Source organism: Oryzias latipes, chromosome 14 (assembly GCF_002234675.1).
Source record: "Oryzias latipes chromosome 14, ASM223467v1".
Taxonomy (NCBI): Eukaryota; Metazoa; Chordata; class Actinopteri; order Beloniformes; family Adrianichthyidae; genus Oryzias; species Oryzias latipes.
Window position 1 is genome coordinate 5,040,501 of NC_019872.2, and position 24,202 is coordinate 5,064,702.

Genomic DNA, 24,202 nt, shown 5'->3' on the forward strand with positions numbered 1-24,202 from the left:
ACACTAGTGATTACAAATTAAAAAAAAAGAAAACATCTAGTTTGCATCAGTCACAATATTAAACAAGAATGCAGACATCAACGAGAATCATCCAATGATACTGGACTGATATTTCTTTTGTTGCATAGATGGATTTTCCTGTAATGATGAAGAAAACCAGTTGTATTCTGACATGAATTAAGTGAAAACCTGTTAAAACACATCTTTGAAAATGCATACACTTTGAAAATGTCTTATGCGTAAATTTAGTAACTGTTGCTCCCCAGTTTCTTGTCATGAAGAGAGAGTAATTCACTGATATTTTCCTTTTTAAATGTGGCGTGTTGCAAATGACTGCAGATGTATAAAATAAGTGCTCAACTTTCAAGCTAATGTTTTCAGTCTTGTAAAAAAAACATGTCACCACTTGGGAGCAGTGTTGAACAATGGAAAATGGGAAATCTCTTCTTACAGGAGCAGTGTAACATGGGTTGGAGATTATCACAAGTACTATTTGTGTCCATTGTTGTTAATATTTTGAATTCCTCTCGTTTTTGTGTTCATTTGGTGGTGTTTAATAAGCGAACTGATTAAGTGCACTCAAGCATAAACAATTATAAAGTTAACATGCTTATGCTAAATTCTTTAATGGGAAGGTTAAATTTAAAGAAGAGACAGGATTTTTACCAATAAATCCACAATTAGATATTGAACCTGAACCCTATATTTTATATTTTTCAATACTATTTAGTATGCCCACTTGAAATTTAAAGATGAATAAAAAAATACAAATTTTAAAATTGTTTACATATTTTTCCTCCAAGTTCTTTTTTTATTCTAGTAGCAAATCTGAACATCTGTTCATTGCAATCAGTAGATTTCAAAGAACTGTTTGAACTACTGTCAGTTGTTTTTTCTGTCTAGACTAATCTAGATCTCACTTCTAGCACATTTTTAGGCTTCACATGTTTTTACTTGTCAGTTTTCTCTCAGCTTTTTCTTTTTTTGCACCTAGTTGGATTTCCTGTTTTTCTGGGAAGTCCTGTTTCCTTCTTAGTGATAGGATTAATACTCAGTGCAGTCACGCTTAGAATATTTTAGGATGTGGATTATTTTAGCAAATCCCAATTTATGTCCACCCACACCACATGACAAGTAGGAACACAATTACAATCCCATTATTGTAGAACTGCTTAATAATCTAAACATTGACAAAAGAAAGTATTTTATTTAGTCAAATTCTACAGGTGAGTAAAATGAGATGCTATTGAGAAAAGTACACAAATTGTTACCTTTGTCGTTCATGCATTTGTTCAATAGTTTCAGGCAGAGGTAGTTTGAAACTCTCTGGAAGGAAATAGGCGGAAATGGCAGTCACCACAGCCAGAGTTGCTAATATGACGTATGGCAGGTACTTATAGTGTACACCTGAAAGAGGAAGAGAAAGGGTGTCAGTGTGGTCAAGCTTTGATGCTAAGCTTCCGTTTCCACCAACATTTCAAACTTTTTGATGTTCAGACAGCTGTAAAACACAGCATAGCGCAACCATGGTGTAAAAATAACGTTAATGATTAAAATGTTTAATATCAGATGTACTTACTTAAGCTTAACAAGAATGGTGTGATGCAACTCCCCATCCTGGAGATGGTGGTGGTTGTCCCTGTTGCTGTGTTCCTGAGCACCGTTGGGTAAAGCTCTGTGGTGTAGGCAAACATCAGCGAGGCACCAGTGGTGAAGGAGTATTTACTCACCATCTCCAGAGTGAGAGACAAACTGGAAAGATCTAGACAATGACACATTTTTAACATTTATCACCATAATAAAGCAAATCATGATATCAATTATTAAAAATTAGGTTGAAAGAAAGTGAGATCTTAGATTTTTAAGAAGGTTTACAGTCGTTTAAGTTTTACATGATCCACTCAGATCATTTTTTGATCTATTGTAAACCGTTCCCGGTGGTGTTTATTTATGATTATGCTGTTTTTGGGCAGGACTTTGGGCACAGAGGATGTCTCCCCTTCCCATCATACATCTATTTACGTGGTCTCCCACTAGCTTACACTCCCTCACAAACCCAACAAAAATGAACAATATCACAGCTTTCCAGCTCTACAACATTGAGCCAGTTGCCAGGTTGGATTACAAAAACCAAGCCATCAAATCATATGCAAGTGGATGCATCAGAATGGAGCGGAGCAGGGAGCCTCTGGCTTTCAATAGTAAATTCTATGTCACACTTGCAAGCTTTTTCCAACAGCATTTTTTTGTCTACTCCCAACTCACAATAATTTAAATAAGACATATTCAGAAATTCAATTATAAGTTTTTTTTTCAATATATGTCCAATATATGTCCTCCATCATCAAAAAAAATGCCACAAGAATGTGTTAAAAACACCAAAAACATTATTGGTCTTTAAAAAATGTTACAAAACATTTTCAAGATGTCTCTTGCATACACCCTCATACCTCTTTATGCTAAAAAAAATCAAATTATGTAAATGGAAGATTTAAGTTCATTTTAATAATTCAAAACAATCCTTAGTGCACAAACTAACATAGTATAGGTAACAAAAAATGTTCTGCTCACGTTCTGGCACCAGTGGAATCAAGTACAATGGCACCGCTCCAGCGATCAATGAAACGATGATAGAGAGCCGCCGTGGAAAATATCGCAGAGCTATAAAGCTGGAAGCATAAGCTGGGATCTCTACCAGTGCAGAGATGAAACAGCTGATGTAGGGGTCAGTGTGGAGCTGGGACGTGTTGAAGGACAAGCAATAGTAACCTGTAATCAGAGTAAACCTGGACAAACAATGGACAGAAGTTACACAGATGGATAAATCCATTCTGTGTCATGATGCTAAACATATTTTTTGTCAGATTAGCTAAAGCTAGACATGACTTTGCTAGACACCCTAGAGTCTAGTGGCTAGACAAAGTTCCCATGAAGCTCTGCAGGATGGACTTAACAGGCAAAATTGAAGCACAACAGTGAGTGAGAAAGCCAGCAGACTGGTTTAATTTCTAACCTGAACAGCAAGTTATTTTGCTTTTATTTTGAAAAAGAAAAGCGGTGACAAACACTTTTTATTACCTTAATTTTTAAGTAGTCATTCAATAATCCAAGACCTCCTGCCAATTTAACCCAATTCCCCAAGCTCTGGTCAAGGCTACTCTCTCCTCCATGTCTCCTCTCATTGTAAGCAACATTCATGGGTCCCTCAAGACCAGATTTGTTCCTTCTGCCCTCAAATCAGCAGTTGTCACCCCCTTATTAAAAAAATCAGGTTCAGATCCCACCAATCTCAATGGGCCAGTTGTTCAAAAAGTTTAATCTGGATCAAAATTATCCGAATTTGGAAATCACAGTTTTTCCTATGCAGGATCAGGTAATCCATTTTAATTTTATGCTGGTTTTTCAAAGCAACATTGGACTGGATCACCCTGATCCAGATACACAGTTTTCAAGGTTACCAAATCCAGATTACCTGTGCTCTAAATGGGACAACATATCACAACACGGGCTACCAGCTATGTAAAGAACAGGTAGAAGAGCCAACATGGGGTCACTGTGAGAGTTTGTTATTTTGAGACAAAACACAAAAATAACTAACATGCACTTCCATTCATAATTTCTTTTATGACCCCTCATCTGAGTCACAAAAAACAAAAAAAAACAAATATACATTAACAATACATTGTGGATATTTTGAAAATGTCTTAAATAAAATGGCTAAATGTCCAATAGTTAACAAAATAAAGAATGTTCAGGGAGTTTTTTTATCTGAGGAGGAGAGACCAGAATTTTCAAGCGCTGCTTTTAGGAGGCGGATCTGCAGTTTAGCTTTGGTTTGCTGCAGTTTGGTCAGCTTGATATGTTCCTCTGCCAGGAGTATCTGTGCTTCTGCTCTTTCAGTCTCTCGTTTTAGAAGTAATTCATAGGCATCATGATTATTTTTCAAGCGTCTTTTCTGAGCTCCTGTGACTGCTGGCTCTACCAGTGAGGGTCCAGGTTGAATTTCAATAATACTTTTAATAGGGCTGAGATCCAGAATGAATGTTTCCTCTGCATTAGGAGGAACAGGCTCACTTTCCTCTACCTCTACAAGCCTACCCACTCCTACCATGGCTGATTACTCCTTTTCTTGCAGCATCCACACCAGCGCAGGCACGCTTCAACACTGCTCATTGCAAAACAAAATGTGCAATTGAGCGTTTAAATGGAGTTCTACAGAGGCGCTTTGCATGCCTTAACTACTTGCGAGTGGAACCACAGGGAGCACGCAACATAATACTAGCATGTATCGTCCTGCACAACATCGCTACCAGGCGCAATGTCCCTCACTGTGATGACGTTTATGATGCATCTGAGCCATTTGAAGAACCAGACCAACCTCTGGCATTCTGTCAGAATGAGGACTGAGTGGACGTATAGTAAGGGATGCAATTGTTAGACATTATTTTTGACAGGCTCATCTTTGATGATTTTTTCTTTAAAATTAATATACGGTGATGAATTGAATATATTATTTTTTTTGTTATTGAAATCTGTTTTGGGGATTATTTCATATTTCATTGTTTTTACTTTACTGAATAGCTTAATTGGCAGCCTATGTCTACTATATCTACTTTATCACTGTTACAACGGTTACACAAGTCAAGTGCAAAATATGAATAAAAGTATAAACACTAAATGTAACAAATGTATTATTTGACCAATTTTAAAGTTTTTCTTAATTTCCCTCCTGGAATCCACCTTTAAATCCTACCCCCTATTGGGATCAGGATAATCCAGTATGTTTGGATCAAAGTTATCCAAATCCTACTGACAGGTTTTAAACAAACAAACTGCAGGTTTGATCCAGATTTGAACTAAGTTTGGATACTGTGATCTAATCTGATTTCAGATTCCTTCTTTCCCTTTTGAACAACCCATTTTCAAGATTTGATCCAATCCGATCACCAAAATCCGATCAGTTTACCTTTGAACAACTGGCCCAATAACTTCAAAGGTACCACTCATTGCAAAAGTCCTTGAAAAAAGTGTTGCCTCCCAACTCCAGCTCTCTTCTAAGAATTAGTATGAACAGTTTCAGTCTGGCTTCTGTCAACTCTACAGAAACAGCCATCTTTAGAATGACCAATGACTTTCTTCTTCCCGTTGATGCTGGCTTAGTTTCCATCCTCCTCCTGCTTGACCTGACCGTGGCCTTTGAGACACCGCTGACCCCATCCTTCTGGAGAAGCTTTCTAACATTGGCATCACCGACTTACCAAGGCTCCTTCCTGGGGCCCCTGCTGTTCATCATCTACCTTCTCCCCCTTGGTCACATTCACTTTCACTGCTATGCAGATGGCCCCCCAGCTCTATTTCTCCAAGCCTGATTCCACGCCCCCACCTGCCTCCCTCTACAATTGCATCCTTGAAATAAAATCCTGGTTCAGTGCAAACATCCTTAAATTAAATAGCAACTAAACAGAACTTCTTGTTAGAGAAATGAAGAGCACCTGATATCTTTTCCATCTGCCTTTAAAACTTCAAACTTCAAACTTTATTTATTTGTATAGCGCCTTTCATTTTGGTTAAAAACTCAAAGCGCTTTACATAAAAAGCGATAAAATAGTCATAAAAAATGACAAAGATTTAAAACACGGGATAATCACACACAGATGGGACCCAGATGGGACCCTTACAAGAAAGGTGCCATATAAATAAAATGTATTATAAGTTATCTTTGTAAATTTACAATGAGTAAATTCATTTAAGGAATTTCAGTGATCAATGTTTGCATTTTTTATAAAAGATAAACAAAATCCCAGGAACTTTTTCGAATGGTTTTTGTTGTTTATACCTACAAAACAAAGCAGAGAAGGAGTGTTGTGGTTCGAATCCTGCTGTGCCTCAGCAGGTCAAACACGTTATAATGTTCTTTCTGGGTGTCTGTCTTCTCCACCTGAAAGGCAGAAACATGTATTTACATAGGATCTTAAAACCAAACAGAGACAAATTCATTCTTAAAAATCAAATCTTTAAACAACTGTTACTAATATTTTTGTAATTTTTTCCTAAAAAAAAATCTTTAGTATGTATCCTTTTCTGAAGTTCAGCTGGACAGTTTTGGTGAGTTTAGTAATGAGACAAAAGACAAAAATTTTCTGCCTCATACTTCCCTATAGAGTGACATTTTCAATTGAATATTTTTTCTCAATAGTTTTTACAGTGTGCATTTTTGACTACTTTGAATGTAAAGGTTGGTATTCTTTGGCTTTCAATCACAAGACCCTTTTACATGAATAAAGCTCAATTTGTTAAAAATATGTGAGCTTTTGTTCACATCAACTAGTTTTCATCACCAACAATTTGCTCTTTTTAAAAAAGCTGATTAAATGTGTTTCAACCAAGAATATCCGGACATTTCCTTTTTTTTGGTCTTTTGATGCTTCTTCATTTTCTGCCCACATTCCCAACCATATTTTATTAACCAAACAATTTATATCTGTAGCAGGAACTCCGATTGCAAATGTTTGCACGCTTTTCTCAGACTATAAAAACTTACAGAGTTACATTCAAAGATGTTGCTTGGTGCTTGAACTTTGTTCCACTTAGCAGCCATTTTCACTACAGCTTCAGCTTCAGCAATTCTGCCTTGAGATAGCAGCCAACGAGGGGACTCTGGGAGGATCCTGGATCACCATTGGGAAAAGATATGACAAATCTGAATTAAACAAACTGTAAAGAAGTATTTTACTTTTGCTTCTTAAAAGGCTCACACCCCCAACATGTCTGTAACCCTTGTGCTATCCTAGGCACTTTAATATTGGGAGTTGGGTCATCTAAACCCACTAGACAGTGCTCTGAACCTTTTTTCTTCAATGATTTGTGATCTTCACTGGTGTCCATGGATTACATGAAATCTTTCCACCTTTATCCACCTTTGTCATGGTAGGGAGAACACGTCAATGGAAGGGGGGGGTCATCTAAGATACCACAAGGGATGCAATTTTGTATGCTCATGTCAATTGTCTCAATAAAACAATTGAAAATGTAATAATTAAAGTTTAGAAAACAAAAAATAAAGAACGTTTTTTTAAGTCTTTAGTCAGAGCTCAATCCGGTTTTAAGCTAGCAGGCAAATTTGAACACTTCAGCAGCCAAAGCCTGAAAAAGAATTGACAGTTTTTTAAACTTTACTATCAATGCCTTTGTTTGGGATTTAAACAAAAGCCAAACAATTTTTTAAAATATCAAATATAAATATATATGTTTTTTTTCTAAAGTATAGCATCTAAAAGAGGAAACATTACATGCAATATTGACACTAGGGGACAGCAAACACCACAAAATTGTGTCCAATAGAGCTCGTAACAGGTTTTAGAAATACATGTATCAACTATTTCAGGAATTTGTTTTAAAATGGAAAACTAAAGACTTGCGTGGTTGAATTTTAGTGCATAAAGTCAATAGAAAAAGCCTATTGTATTTTAAACATTAAAGACTGTTAAACATACCACCAAAGGGGAATGTAGGCCACACAAGGGACAGACAGAGCCAAGAGAAGAGATTTCCAGTCCCTCAAAAAGTAAGCACAGAGAGGTAGCAACATGTAGCCGACAGCAAATCCACAGCATGTCCCCATGGATGAGTACAGGACACGTACATTCCCGGTGAAAATCTCTGCACCTAAACAAAGAAAAACACATGAACAAAAAGGGAGACACTGTACACAGAATCTTTGTATCAAACATTTGTACCATCATGCTAAAGTGGATTAAATCATATGTTTTTTCTTTTTTACCCAAAACTAAAGCAGCAACAAAATTTGATATTTGCCCCAGTCCGTTGATGAAGAGGAGGATGATAAACCAAATCCATGTTGTTGTGAAGACTGAAAGAAAGGTAAAAATTGTCTGTGCTGCCATTGTTGCAAACAGAACCGGTTTTCTTCCAAATCTGCAAAAAGAACAAAAATACAACAAAAAAATCTAATGAAAAGGCCAAAGGCCTCATGAATCTGAATATGTGCATTTAGGGTTTTGTTTACTGTTTGCGCAGAAACGTTTACAACAGAAAATATGCAAAAGTATTATAAACAAATGCAGCTTGTTTACAAAGAAGAACGACTTCATTAAAGTGTGTCTGCATTTGGGATAATTAATAATTCAGACAAAGCAATAGATTTGGCACTCAAATCTGGAAAATAAAAGTATTTTGTTTTGATCGAGACTGAAGCTTGACCTCTGGATGGGTGCTCCAGTACACTAACTGGCATTTGCATTACCTGTCTGACAGTGGTCCTGAGAAAAATGACCCCAGAAGAACTCCAACGAAGAAAATGGTGGAGGTGAATGGCTGCTTCCATTGCTCAGTGCACACCAAGTCAAACTAGAGAATTGAAGCATTCAAGTCAAAGTGAAAAAATGGTTATTTCAAAGTAAATTGATCATTTTTCATTGTTACATAACAGTTCATCTCTGTTCAGTTTATTTTTAAAGTGACTTTTCACAACCAAGATTGTCTCAGGGTGCTACAAAAAAGAAAGAATTGTTATATTGTAAGTCATTCCAGACATTCTGCATTTTTACTGTTAAAATCACTTCAGATCATTCCAATGAGGCCATATTATGTCAAAAGTTTTGTCATTTACACATGTGATTAACAAATTAGATTCAATGGATTATAATAGTATCCCCAAAATGACCAAACTAAGGGTGATAGTGAAAAGGAAAATTCCCTCTAGATGGAAGAAAAGGAAGAAATCTCAACACCATTTGTTTAGACTGGTTAAGGTCTGAGAAGACAAACATAGAAATGCTTTGACATCTGTTGAAGTACAAGAGAGGCACATCACCAACGAAAAACTGAAAGAACAGGAAGTATCTAAACACAAAATCAATAGAATATCTGCTACAAGACTAAAGGAAGGTTAGTCACTGCAGCAGTTGGAGGACGAAGCCGACAAATACGAAGATATGAAAACATTTGTAACCAGACAAAATAACAAAAGGGAGTTTTTGAACACTTGAGAAAATAAAAAATCCTAATCTTCTGTCTTGTAAGAAAATTGTATCAATAAATATTTTTAAAAGCAAAAAATTATTAGTTTGAGAAAACTTAGAGATGACGATTTGTTTTTCTCAAAATAAGATAATAAAATAATAAGAATTCCTTTTATTTTTATTACTTACTCATTGGCAGATTATCTTGCTAATTTAAAGAAAATCTGTGAGTGGGGTAAACATTTTTGACTGTTTATGCAGTGCATTTAAACGATGAAGTATTTTGGTAATAATAATAAAAAAAGGATACATTAGTAACAACAAAATAGTTTGGACCTCAGTGAGTTTAGCTTCTTGGCCTGTCTGTTCTCGACAGACTTATTTATAAATGATCCGTAGATACACATCTTTTTGGTCACTTTGATCACAATTTATTAATTTAAATAAAACAAATGAAGAATTGTCATCCATTTATGTATCCATTTGTTTTCCTTAAACACAAAATAAATGCTGCATCTGCTCACCAATTCAATAAATGCAGTTTCACTTAAAATTTTTCTTCAGTTCCATTTTTTATAACAATGTTCATGATCGAAAACATTTTCAAAGCTTTTTACTTTATGCTTTGTTGGAATTTTGATTGCCGCCCCCCTTTTTCCACATTATAAAATACACAAAGGTGCACAATCTTTGACAAGGTACATTATATTTGGGAAGTGCCATTCACACATGGGGAGCCATTCAGAGGGCTTCACAGAAATACAGTCTTGGTTCCAGCATAGTTTGACACTTCTGAGCTATGTTTTTCCACTAATCTGACATCGTTTTTGAATGCTGTTAAAATAAAGTTTAAAGAATACATCCAGAAAGCTGGGAATTTGTTTGTGTAGTTTGATTTTCATTTTGTGCCATTCGATGCTTCCATGTCATGTGTCCTGTCATGTAACAATGACATCTAGTTTTAGTCTTGTATGTTAACAGTTGGAGACACGTTTTGGCAAGTATTCTAAAGTAAGCACACTCAACTCAACAATGTCAAAATGACACAAAAATGTTCTTTGATAAAGCCCAACATTTCTTAAGAGAAAAGGCTCAGCTTCCAGGAATAGAGAAGCTTTGAATGAAAAGAAGGGGTGTGTCTCTCCTATTATACAAAATATAAACCCTTTGCTTTTTCTATTTTAACTACATAATAAAAGAAAGATTTAATGAGCATTTGATGATTTGGTAACACTTTATATTAAGATTCTTTAACAAGCTTTGTTAACACATTAACAAGCATTATAAATTAATTTATAGGGTGTTAGTAAGACATTTATTAGTACAATAAGTCTAATAAGGTTTATTAAATTACTTAGTTAACACATTTACAAGCATTATTATTAGGATTTTTCAAGATGCTAGTGATGCATTTACTGATATTATAGGTGCCTAACAAATGTGTCAGTGTTGATAAGCTTAATAAGATTTATTAACAACCTTTGTTAACAAATTAAGAAGTATTATTATTGTTTAGGGTTCTAGTAAGATATTTATTAGCATTACAGACGCCTGACACAAGCCTAAGTGTTCATAAGCTTAATAAGTTTTATTAACTAACTTAACAAATTAATAGGCTTTATTAATGTGTCAGATGCTAGTAAGATATTTATTAGCATTATAGATGTCTTGCAAATACCTGAAAGTGTTAATAAGATTTATTAACATCTAAAGTCAGATCATTGTCTTCTAAATCCATATTACTAAACTGCTTATAAGCTTTACAAATGTAGTAATTAACTTTGTTAATAGTTTATTAATTGTTTTGCAGCACCCCATCTAAAGTGTGGACGTTTTTTACCACAAACAACCACAAAGCATAAAGATTGTAAAATGAACTTTATGACATTAAAACAGACTAAACATACACAAATCGTTCTGTAAAAGATATATAAAAATTTAATTCAGACAAATATTTTTTTTAAAAAAAAACATATATACTGTTGTTGGATGACTAGCATCATAGCTAATAAGGATAAACTATTAGCATCTATCCTGAGTGAAACATTCATTGCAAATCCCATCACCAGGAGACAATTCTCTGCATTCAATGCCAACAGCATTCAACCACATTTGCCTTGCTTCAAAGTCCACAAGAAAGTTACACAAGCCAGTCATTTTAGAAGACCGAAGACAATAAACCTACAGGAGCCATGCTAAAGCTAACACGCTAACCTGCCCATCTTTGATTTTGAATCAAAGATGGGCAGGTTAACTAATGTCACCATTGACTAATGAATCTGTCAATCAAACTCATCAGCAAAACAGGCGTGCTCACTTTCAGCCAATTGAATGGCCTCTTAGACTTTGCTTTCACACAGGTGACAAAAAAGCCCCGCCCATCTTTGATTCTGCACCGGTCGGTCGTTAGCGTGTTAGCTTTAGCATGGCTCCTGTAGGTTTATTGTCTTCGTTCTTCAAAAATTACTGGCTTGTGTAACTTTCTTGTGGACTTTGAAGCAAGGCAACAGTGGTTGAATGCCGTTGGCATTGAATGCAGAGAATTGTCTCCTGGTGATGGGATTTGCAATGAATGTTTCACTCAGGATAGATGCTAATACTTTATCCTTATCAGCTATGATGCTAGAGTCATCCAACAACAGTATATATGTTTTAAAAATGATTTTATTTGTCTGAATTAAATTTTTATATATCTTTTACAGAACAATTTGTGTATGTTTAGTCTGTTTTAATGTCATAAAGTTCTTTTTACAATCTTTATGCTTTGTGGTTGTTTGTATTAAAAAACGTCCACACTTTAGATGGGGTGCTGCAAAACAATTAATAAACTATTAACAAAGTTAATTAATACATTTGTAAAGCTTATAAGCAGTTTAGTAATATGGATTCAGAAGACAATGGTCTGACTTTAGATGTTAATAAATCTTATTAACACTTTCAGGTATTTGCAAGACATCTATAATGCTAATAAATATCTTACTAGCATCTGACACATTAATAAAGCCTATTAATTTGTTACGTTAGTTAATAAAACTTATTAAGCTTATGAACACTCATGCTTGTGTCAGGCATCTATAATGCTAATAAATATCTTACTAGAACCCAAAACAATAATAATACTTCTTAATTTGTTAACAAAGGTTGTTAATAAATCTTATTAAGCTTATTAACACTGACACATTTGTTAGGCACCTATAATATCAGTAAATGCATCATTAGCATTTTGAAAACATCCTAATAATAATGCTTGTAAATGTGTTAACTAAGTAATTTAATAAACCTTATTAGACTTATTGTACTAATAAATGTCTTACTAACACCCTATAAATTAATTTATAATGCTTGTTAATGTGTTAACAAAGCTTGTTAAGGAATCTTAATATAAAGTGTTACCGATGATTTTATAATCTTTTCCATCAACATTTAAATACCTACGTGAAAAAGAAGTAGTTTTAGTGTGTTGACTGACAGCTTTTATAATATTTTTAAATCCCTTCAATGTTGGGGGGGGGATTACAGGCATCCATAAGATTCAGAAAGAGCAAAAAAAAGTTCACAAAAAAGACATTTGTATGTACAAAATGGGTAAACAGGATTATGAAAAAGATGCAAATTGAACATTTTCTCACTCACTTCAGTCACTATGGTAGACTGGTAAATGTCTTTGCTGTAGACCCACCCGTCCACACAGCCCTCCAGCTCGATGTCGCTGAGGTTGATGTCCTTGTGAGGAATAAAACCACGAGCGGAGAGATTCCTGACCACATCCAGTCTGTATCTGCTGCACTTGCTCAGCTCTTGTTTTCCATTCACCTCCTGACAGTCACAATGACAACAGCATAAAACAAACCCATACGATGAGCATTGATAATTGATATTAGTCATTAAAATCAAATGTAAACTTTGTTTTTCCACGTTTAAGCAGATCATTTGAAGGCAAAACAGAGGAAAAAAAACATTCACACAATCTTCACCTCACTGCACACATCATGGTGGAACAATGTAAAGATGAATTTTAGAGACACCTGAAAAGGTGAGGAGTGAAGCTTTCATAACTGGTACAGAAAAGTGACTTACTGTGAGTGGTATGACACTTGTTAGCCATTCCTCTGTGAGGTTGCTCTCTGGGACGCGGCAGTGGTGACTTGGGATGTCATTCATGAAAACAAGAGTGAAAGCTCCGAATCCATTGGGCATGATGCTGGCGCAGAGTAGAAAGAAGACGGCCTGTTGGAAACGTCCCCACTGCCCCAAAAAAGCCACGGCATCCCCATAATTTTTCATTCCGAATCAACCCTCTTTCTCCTGGGTAAACGCTCTGTCTGCTGTCTTCTCCAAAAAAAAGAAATCGGATGTGCCATTTGGTTTTTTTTCCTCTAAACGCAGGTTTAAATAGAAGAGCACTCCCTTTCAAGGGATTACATCTTCCTGTTCACACCTGTTTTAAAAAAAAAATGAGCAAAGATCCAAGAGGGGGAAAGACTCACGCGATCCTGTAAGCTCAGCACAGTGGTGAGCAAATGATCAGGAAAATGTAGCAGAACTTCAGAGTGTGACACCCTCCACCCTGAAAGCCTCAAGGACATATAGAATTTTGACCCTTTCCCTAGATGAACCCGGTTAGTGCTGGTGAAAACATGAAATGAGTTTTGGTTTCTTGCTTTTCCTGTTTACTGACTAGTTTTACAAAAGAGTTGTGAAACGATTCTGTCTCAGAGCAACATGTGTTCTTGTTATGCTGCCAAATAGAGAAAGATTCAGACATGTGGTAATTCCGAAAGTATTTTTTTTTTAATTTGTGTTTGTGTTGATAATAAAACTTTAAAAGAAACATTTTTGGTTTATTTATTGAGTAACAACAATGTCAAAAAACTAACCAAAAGAAACACTTACATTGTTACATTATGTTTGTTTCCTTTGGAATAGCTGCTAAAAACTAAAACAAATAGCATCCTGAATAGAAAAAAACATTAGGTTGCAATATTTGCTTTATTGTGGTGCTTGCAGACCCATTTTAGAAGTAAAGAAGTCAAGTTTTTAGTTTACTTTTTAGCTGAAATCTAACTCAACAAAATTTGGATTTGGTTGTGTCAAGACTAATTGTTAAGATGTCAAAACATTTAGGGTATTGCCTATCGGGGAGTTAAATAGGAAGAACACAGATATTTAAAGGTAAAGCAGATTTATCTGGAAACCAAGATTGATTTTATGAGTCTTTTATAAATGTTTATGCTCTAAGACCTTTTTATCTGAATTATTTTTAAAATAAAAGTATGAGTCCTTGAGGTCCTCTGCACTGGTCTTCCAGTTGTCCCTAAAACCTCTGGTGAGGCTTCATCTGCCTCCTCAGTCCTCGCCTCTGGAACAGCCTGACGGAGAGCCTCAGGACTCCATACGGTGGAGAAAATGTTTCAACATGGCTTTAAGATGATCCAATCTGGTTAATTTATTTTTAAAAAAGTATCAATGATTAAACTTTTTTTATTAATCTATTTTTATTTATGTTTGTTATTATAATTATTTTTTTCCTATTGTAAATATTTAAATTTATCTAATTTCTAGTGATCCTGATATTCTTGAATATATTATTATCATTAATTTGAACTTGAGGTTCCTTTGCGCCAGGGCTTGCAGGTTTGATCTGTGGTTGCTGCCGCGCTGCTCGCTCTCACTGATGGGGCGGCTGGGATCCAGTGTTGGGGAGTGGACCCTGTTGCTGTCCTAATCTGGGTGGGCTCTGTGGCGATGTTCCTGCGGCAGAGGTGGCTCCTGGTATTAATAGATTCCCAATCTACACTTCCTCAAAGCACAAACAAAGCATTTGTTTCTTTATAATGTTTTCTGCTGGTATTCATTATATGTGGGGTCATGGGGTGTATGTGTCAACAGAGAGGGGGGGGGGTTGATTCATATTATGTTAACCACCTTTTTTTATTTTCTTTTTTTAGTTTGTGCTTAATTGTGAAAGTGCTTTGAGCTGCTCAAAGCTTGAAAAACTCATTTTTATGAATAAAGTTTGATTTAAATTTGACTCATGATCCCAGCTTCCCTGTTCTGCTACAGTGGTATGAGAAAGTTCGGGCACCCCTGATAATTTTTAAGAGTTTTCTTAATATATCATTGGTTGTTCGGATCATCAATTTCAGTTAAATATATCATATAGCAGATTAACACAGTGATATTTGAGAAGTGAAATGAAGTTTATGGGATTTAAAGAAACTTTGCAATAATTACTTAAACAAAAATAGGCAGGTGCGTAAATTTGGGGACCCCTGTTGTTTTATTGATTTGACTATAGCAATAATTATTGGAACACAAATTTTGTTTTATAAGGTCATTGACCCTTGACCTACATACACATGTGAAGTCAATCATGAGAAGAGGTATTTAACCCCTTGTGCTATCTTAGATGACCCCACCCTTACATTGACGTGTTATTCCTACCATGACAAAGGTGGATAAAGGTGGAAAGATTTCATGTAATCCATGGACACCAGTGAAGATCACAAATCATTGAAGAAAAAAAGGTTCAGAGCACTGTCTAGTGGGTCTAGATGACCCAACTCCCAATGTTAAAGTGTCTAGGATAGCACAAGGGTTAAGGTAGCAAAGAGCAGGTTTTTCTCCTCTTTGAATCTTCTCTGAAGAATGTCAACATGGGAACCTGAAAACAGCTGTCAGATGACCTGAAAACAAAGATTGTTTAACACCATAGTTTAGGTGAAGGATACAAAAAGCTTGCCAAGAGATTTAGCTGTCAATTTCCACTGTGAGTAATATAGTGAGAAAATGGAAGACCACAGGCACAGTCCAAGCAAAGGCTCGGAGTGGCGACCCAGAAAAATCTCAGATAGGCAGAGGCGAAGGATACTGAGAACAATCAAACTCAACCCACAGACCAGCTCCAAAGACCTACAACATGATCAGATGGTGTCACTGTGCATCGTTGAACCATTCAGCGCACTTTGCACAAGGAGATGCTGTATGGAAGAGTAATGCAGAAGAAGCCTTTTCTGTGCACACACCACAAACAGAGTCGCTTGATGTTTGCTAAAGCACATTTGGATAAGCAAGCTTCACTTTGGAATAAGGTGCTGTGGACTGATGGAACTAAAATGGAGTTATTTGGACATAACAAGGGGCGGTGTGCTTGGCGAACAAAGAACACAGCATTCCAAGACAAACACTTACTACCCACAGCTGGTGGCGGTTCCATCATGCTTTGGGGCTGTGCGGCCAGTGCAGGTATCGGAAATCTTGTCAAAGTTGAAGGTCGCATGGATTCCAGTCAGTATCAGCAGATTCTTACAAACAATGTTCAAGAATCAGTGACAAAGTTGAAGTTGCGCCGGGGCTGGATACTTTAGGTAAGAGAATAAAAATGTCTCACAGATCAGGACGAGTTCAGATTTTGAAACTGTAACATATTAAACTTAGTATAATTATTATACCGCAACTCAGTAAAGTCTCCGGCAGTTATGATTTACAATGAAGACGAGTAAAAATAGTCTGGAGTTGCACAGTTGTGTTATACTGTGCACAAGTATGTATTTGAAATCTAAATTTAATTTTGTGGGGAACCGGAGTGAAAATAGTATAATAGTAGCAGTAAGAAACATGTCATTGCTAACATCAGCACCGTCTGTGCAGCTGGATCAGTCAGTCATTACAGCCATTGCTGCAGGAGACCAGAGTGCCAGAAACAAGAGTCTGGTTAAACGATGGTGTCAAATCCCAACTTTCAAGGTACTTTTACTTTATAATGGCTCTATGTAATGGTACATGTAACTTTTGGACCCTGTTTGTGAATGGTGCATTGATGCTAGTTCACTCAGAATCATCTGACCCATGGACCACCTGTTTAATAAATACTACATTTCATTCAGATTACCTTGTTTCACTATGGCATTCAATTATTATTTCTCAACTGGAATTGTACCTCAAGAAATATCTGATAAATGCTTTATCACATCATCTCCTAGCATCAATCTGATTTTTTTTAAATAATTTTAAACGGGGCCATAATGCATCCTTTGGAGCACACAACTTTTCTGAAAATACACCAAAATTTTAACTGTTAACTCATTTTGTGTTTTGGGGAGTTTTTATTGTTGTATTTTTATGCTTTTACATATTTTTGTACTGTGAGGCGACCTTGAGTGTCCAGAAAGGCGCCATATAAATAAAATGTATTATTATTATTATTTAAAATGTATGCAGGTTGTTATGATCTTTTCTCCTTCTGTGATTCGACTTTTTTGTGTGACTTCTTCATCTTTCCTATCAGTTGTAACACTTTTAATCAATAACTATGTATGAACTAACTAAATCAAAGAATTTTTATTTGTATAACTTTGCATTAAAAAGCATGTACTCCATTACTGAGTCTTTACATCACTCTGGTCAGGTTGGCATCTTTTTGCCGGTGGTTCTTTGTCGGACTTGGCCGTTGGTTTGATCCTGTTAGCCTGCTCCCTGCTGGTCCTCTGTGGCTGCTTGATACTGCTGGTGAAACTCCTCAACTCTTTGCTCAAGGGCCAAGTGGCAAAGGCAATTAATAGTATTGTTAACACAGTAATGTAGCAAATACTAAAACAATTATTTATATGGGAAAATTTAATTAATAAAACGTTAAACATTTTAATTTTAGCAATGATTTATTATGTGTATGAAACAATGTTATAAAGTATTAACACATTTTAAAAAGTTTAACCATAACTTATATTTGTCCTACAGACTTTCCCCACCCGTTCACTTGGCTTGCAGGATATCTGGCTGTGTTTGTTGGAGCAGGAATGACCTTTCTGGTTCAGAGTAGTTCTGTGTTTACATAAGCCATCACCCCCCTTGTTGGTAATTTAACAATAAACACAGTTTCATTTATTACATGAATAATTGATGAATGAATGAACGAATAAAACCATTTTTTTTCAAGTGCAATTCATCTTAACCTTTTGAGACCTGGTATCCACATGCAACAACACAACATTGTGGGTTTTATTACCACTCTAGTAAACTCTGACTACCTGGGGTCCTATGACTACAAAATAAAAAAGGCATTTCAAACAAGAGCTCGGGTCTTAGGAGGTTAATTAAATAAAGTTACCTAAGAATTTGTGAAACATTGTTGGTGACTTGAAAGTTAAAAAGTATTCACTTAAAGCCCAGGAGGCTGTTTTTTTTGGAACAGGATTTCCAGCAAAACTATAGGTCACAGTAAATATGTATGAATGATAGTATTAAAATACTTCACTTCTTTTAAAGTGGTTACTTTGACCAATTGGTTAAATTTTATTAAATAATTTAGTAGCAAAACTTGCTACTAAAGCGTAGCAAGTAGTAAGGATTTTTTTATGTCCTGCTTCTGTGCTCGAGCTAAACTTTTGTTTTAACATTTTGCCCAAATATTCATCTGTCGCTGCACGTATTGGGGAAGGTTGAGACCTACATTGAGTTGAATTATTTGTAATGACCCATTACGGTCTGGCACAACAGGGATTGGTGTAATCAGTAACGGGTTTATCCGTTAACCCTGGGGTCTAACCTTGGAATCACTACCACAGCTTTGCTGGCAGGCCTGGAAAGTCCTGGAGACAAATTCGCTGCTGCCACACAGGTATGGACTCATTAACACTGTGAATTCAGTGAGGTTGGACATACACCAAAGCTGAAAAAGGAGTTTGAAAGGGTGAAGGCTGTAGTCGGGCCAAAAGTAATGTGTCCACCTGATCTTGAAAGGGAAGCTATACCAACATGGGAAGAGCATAGTTTATTCACACCCGTCTCCTTGTGCTATCCTAGGCACTTTAACATTGGGAGTTGGGTCATCTAGACCCACTAGACAGTGCGCTGAACCTTTTTTTGCAATGATTTGTGATCTTCACTGGTGTCCATGGATTACATGAAATCTTTCCACCTTTATCCACCTTTGTCATGGTAGGGAGAACACGTCAATGTAAGGGTGGGGTCATCTAAGATAACATAGAAGGGTTAAAGTGACACAGCTTACAGGTTTTCTCCGTCAGCATTAAAAAAATAGCACTACCCAATAGTACTTGATAAATGATTTTAAAATCCACCCCGATTGTGGTGTTCACATGAGTGTGACATGTTTGGTGTGAAACTACCCCATCTAGTGGTGAAAAGAAAAACTAACTAACAGTTGTTGAACACCGCCAGAGGGTTCAAGACAAAATGTAACGAGGCGTGTTCGGAAAAATAAAGACACTACAGCGGACTGTCCATTTTTTTTGTGAAGCATCACGGACATTACTACGGAGCCCGTGTCCTGACATTAAGATATAAAAATATATCTTGTTCCCACAGATTAATATCTTGTTCCCACAGGTTATTATGTCGTTCGCACAAAATACTATTCCGTTCCCACAAGATACTATTCCGTTCCCACAAGATACTATTGCGTTCCCTCAAAATACTATTCCGTTCCCTCGAAATGATTAACTCGTGCGAACGCAATAATTATGTCGTTCGAACGCAATAATTAATCCGTTCGAACGCAATAATTATTCACGTCATAAGTCATTCACGCGGATATGCTCTTTGTACGCCGGCAAAAGCCGCTTTCAGCGGTAACTTCCGTGTCTCTGTGACCCATATTCGCTCAAAAAAGGAACATGAAAAACAAAAATGATCACTTTATTACCGTCTCAATGAATATAAGAAAAATATCAAAAGATTTATGATAACTAGGCTGCTTTGTCAAACGATAGCTCCTGCTAGGCTACTACTAGCTCCGCCGCAGAGCTCTCTGATCATGTATGCCGGCATTTGGGCAACTGGCTGGTCTGTTGTCAGACAGCTGATATTGTAGTTTAGGGTCGAATAGGAATAATAATATTCAGGACTTGTCTTTTATTAACTTTAGCAGTCAGTATCTTTACATTCGAAGGCTATTAGGCTACATGCTAACTGACTAGCCGATCATTTCCTGTTATTAATTTACGTCATAGATTTACAGCAGATACCTTCACATTTCTGTCTGTGTGTGTCTCATTACATTGCATTGAAGACACGGAGGATGTTTAGAGAACAGATTTATTGATTTCAAAAAGCACAGAAGCATCCAGCAAAGCACGCTGGGAAACGGGACGTACTGCTATTGTTGTTATGCTACAAGCTAAAGGTAAGTGCTTTAGGCGAAGCATCCAGCTTAATATGATATTTTTCAGATTTTCATCGAGAAAATAACAGATCGACCATTCTTGCTTTTATTTTTACCCCTATTGAATGCTCACAGAGACACGGAAGTAGCGGCAGGAAGCGGCTTTTGCAGCAAGATGACTGAGGGCGTACCAGATGATGTGAAAGTGAATACGATGGATGCTTTTGTGCTTTTTGAAATCAATAAATCTGTTCTCTAAACATCCTCCGTGTCTTCAATGCAATGTAATGAGACACACACAGACGGAAATGTGAAGGTATCTGCTGTAAATCTATGACGTAAATTAATAACAGGAAATGATCGGCTAGTCAGTTAGCATGTAGCCTAATAGCCTTCGAATGTAAAGATACTGACTGCTAAAGTTAATAAAAGACAAGTCCTGAATATTATTATTCCTATTCGACCCTAAACTACAATATCAGCTGTCTGTCAACCGACCAGCCAGTTGCCCAAATGCCGGCATACATGATCAGAGAGCTCTGCGGCGGAGCTAGTAGTAGCCTAGCAGGAGCTATCGTATGACAAAGCAGCCTAGTTATCATAAATCTTTTGATATTTCTCTTATATTCATTGAGACGGTAATAAAGTGATCATTTTTGTTTTTCATGTTCCTTTTTTGAACGAATATGGGTCACAGAGACACAGAAGTTACCGCTGAAAGCGGCTTTTGCCGGCGTACAAAGAGCATATCCGCGTGAATGACTTATGACGTGAATAATTATTGCGTTCGAACGGATTAATTATTGCGTTCGAACGACATAATTATTGCGTTCGCACGAGTTAATCATTTCGAGGGAACGGAATAGTATTTTGAGGGAACGCAATAGTATCTTGTGGGAACGGAATAGTATCTTGTGGGAACGGAATAGTATTTCGTGCGAACGACATAATAACCTGTGGGAACAAGATATTAATCTGTGGGAACAAGATATATTTTTATATCTTAATGTCAGGACACGGGCTCCGTACATTACACCGATCATCTTTTGATCTATTGTAAAAGTGTTCCCAGTGGTCTTTTAGAAAACCTGGTTCATTTTCTAGCACACTTTCTGCAGAGCGGCAGGAGTTCATTAGAATGTAAAGCAGGGAGGTTGTGGCCTGTCCACTTTCTACGCCAAAATTAAGCCTTTTTCCAACTGGATTTTTTATTGTCTGCTACTGTTTTACAATGATTTGAGTAAAGAAATACTCATAAAACGCAATTTTGAGCCTTAATTTCATTTTATTATGTCCTTCATCATCAGGAAAATGCCATAATATCACCAAAAACACAATTTACAACAGAGAGGGTCTTTAATTCCCCTAACAATTGTCCAATTTATTTTTTCGTGCTTTTAAAGAAAACACTTTCATGTACATTTTACATTTATTTCCCATTTCTCCTTTAACCTCCTGGGAATTCTGCACTGGTATCCCATACCTGCAGCCAGCCTACCCACACGAATGGCGTGTGCCCTTGGGAAACGTACTGCCAGGTATCTAAACACAGGTTTTATTTTTAGCTGAAAGTGAGTAGGAAAAATAGAAAAGATAAATAACAAAATGGCTGTCTATGGCCAATGATTTTATAGAAAAAAAATGTTTTTTGATGCTCACAAAATTAAAATGAAACTGTCTTAACAGGTATCGTTGGTTTGCCATTCTGTACCTCCTCCTCTGTTTCCTGCTGTTCCAATCTCTGGCGTCTGCTCTTTCCATGGCTGGTTGGGAAGGGATGACTGGCGTTGGCCTGCCAGTCGTCATAGTGATAGTATCTGTTGCCACCATTAATTTTATGCAAGTGCACTGACCTGATTATTTGCAATCAAGACTAAAAAAATTGGGACTCCTTTCCCGTTAGGATGAGCTCATTGGAGCCCTTTGATGACCTCATGACCAAAGCGATGCTTCAGTGCAGATTTGTTTTGTGTCTTAATCCCTCAACAAAAAAGAAATCTCATTGTTGATTTTTGTTTCTTCACTTTAAGAAAAATGAAAATGGAGGAACATCAGGGATTCTGACAGTTTAAATTGAAAGGAAAGAAGAAGGAAACAAAGGGGATCACTTTCTTGATAAAAAAACATTTGCCAACAGGAACATTCAACACTTGTTTTTAAGGCTGAAATCTCTGTGATGGAAAAACCCTCGTGAACTTTTTTTCAATGGTCAGGAGCTGTGATGAGTATTTCTGCTCTGGAAGATTGTTGCTTTTATTCATATTTGAACAAAAAGGAATGTAAAAAGAAAAATGGAAAAAAGAAAAATCAGACAGTTCCATTAAGGTATGTCTGTTATCTTTTAAACCAATTTCAAACTTCTACAAATGTTATATCTAAAAAACAAAGAGCTGTGGTAGGTATGCCACTGTCACTCATTAAAAACTCTGTAAAATTTGGTATGATAGCAGCATTTTATAAAAAAAAAATTAAACTATTTCCTCAGGTGACTCAGAAGCTGAAGTTATCTACAAAGAAGTGAAATTTAAAACAAGAAAAGAAAAACTGAAGCCAGACTACAAGACAACTATCTTTGAATCTTGGTTTTGAATTTGATTTCATACGGCTCGCTTTGCTTCTCGCGGTCAGTGGTGCAGTGGTTAGCGCTCTTGCCTCACAGTAAGAAGGCCCCTGGTTCAAGTGGAGTTTACATGTTCTCCCCGTGAATGTTTGGGTTCTCTCCGGGAACTCCACCTTCCTCCCGCCGTCCAAAAACATGCTTCATAGGTTAATAGGTCACTCTAAACTGTCCCAAGGTGTGAGTGTGAATAGGTGTGTGATATGTGTGACCCTGCGACAGACTGGCAACCTGTCCAGGGTGTCCCCTGCCTTTGCCTGTATGGGGCCGGGATAGGCTCCAGCAGCCCCGTGACCCTGAAAGGGATAAAACGGAAGAAGATTAATGAATGAACTTTGCTTCCATCAGGAGTTAAGAACTTTGCTTAACTAAAAAAAAAAAAAGACTTTAAAGATTTACCCATGTATGTTTTATAAATGTGTTTTTAGCATATTTAGCCACAAGATGGAGCAAGAATACTTCTCCTTATTAACATGTGTGATGTCATTACTTACTTCAAAACTGCTATTTAATCAATCTTGTTTAAGTTATTGTGTTTTGGCTCCAATTATGAGTCACTTGCATATGTTTTTATTCTTTTGAGATGTTTTTAAATGCATCATTTCATTTAAGAACACCAGAAAGGGCTAGAGTGTTTTGGAAAAAATTAAATAATAAACAAAACAGTAAAATTATCTGGGTGACCCTTAACACTTTACATAACTAGCATTTGACATCAAGTGTTTGAGTCACTTTCCAACAGTGGTACATTTTCAGTAAATGAAAAGCCTGGATCAGCTAATAACTTAATCATTTCAACCCAAATAATTTGCAATTTAATTATATGATAATTCCTTCGGCTCATAACTTACTAACCTTAATGGATCTGGTGGGGTATTCCAGGAAGCATGTTTAAACTACCCTGACTTTAATCCTGAACTCTGGCTGAAATCCACCTGAACTTGCTTACTCTGGGTACGTCGGTTCCAAAAGACCGGATACGTAAGAGTTAATGGCCGACGAAGTGTGCGGTTACTACTTTTTAACGCACGCCGTGGAAGCCTGAACCGTCCGACGCGAAGTGCGTTAAAAAGTAGTAACCGCACACTTCGAAGGCCATTAACCCGCTTATACCATGGTCACTTACAAAAGCAATACATATTAACCAGGTTTTAGTCCTTAATTCTTGTTTTTTTTTCGATTTGGATCACTTTTCTCATAAACAGCGTACTATATGTTACGCGATGCGGCGCATATAGTACATATATATAACATATAGTCCGCGTCGCGCAGCACCACCGCTGCAGTCAAGATTCGGCGATATATATATGCTGATCGTCACAATGGGTTGAATAAAGCATCAATTCAGAGGGAAAGTTAATCGCTTATCGCTTGTTTTTGCCCAGATGATGAAGCAAAAGGTTGTTTTACAGAAGCCGGCGCAGTGATACAAATCATTTAAGCCAGCCGACAGGAACTTCTTTTTTCACCGTGCGGTTATCA

The 24,202-nt window shown here is 36.6% G+C and overlaps 1 protein-coding gene across 4 annotated transcripts; it reads right to left on the reverse strand.

The window, feature by feature from the left end:
- Positions 1-2: 2 nt before the first annotated feature.
- On the reverse strand, positions 3-13,715 carry LOC101164738 (solute carrier family 22 member 5). 4 transcript variants are annotated; one of them, XM_020708668.2, is made up of 11 exons: positions 13,059-13,715; positions 12,661-12,797; positions 8,264-8,367; positions 7,816-7,935; positions 7,494-7,665; positions 6,542-6,668; positions 5,841-5,938; positions 2,572-2,786; positions 1,580-1,762; positions 1,272-1,407; positions 3-138 (listed from the first exon to the last, which is right to left on the reverse strand). In XM_020708668.2, exons 1-11 carry the CDS (start codon positions 13,263-13,265, stop codon positions 78-80), a joined length of 1,560 nt encoding a protein of 519 aa, XP_020564327.1. In that variant the 5' UTR covers positions 13,266-13,715; the 3' UTR covers positions 3-77. The 4 variants fall into 4 exon arrangements, with proteins under 4 accessions (XP_020564327.1, XP_020564329.1, XP_004076152.2 ...); XM_020708670.2 differs by having other exon boundaries at positions 7,781-7,935; positions 13,059-13,713; XM_004076104.4 differs by having other exon boundaries at positions 7,781-7,935; positions 12,615-12,797; positions 13,059-13,712.
- Between the last annotated feature and the right edge of the window lie 10,487 nt (positions 13,716-24,202).

Coding starts and splice junctions, on each gene's coding strand:
- LOC101164738 (XM_004076104.4), bottom strand. CDS start 13,265: ATGAAAAATTATGGGGATGCCGTGGCTTTTTTGGGGCAGTGGGGACGT. Junction 1,763..2,571: donor GATTCCACTGGTGCCAGAAC/GTGAGCAGAACA, acceptor GTCATTGTCTAG/ATCTTTCCAGTTTGTCTCTC. Junction 139..1,271: donor CAAATGCATGAACGACAAAG/GTAACAATTTGT, acceptor TCATCATTACAG/GAAAATCCATCTATGCAACA.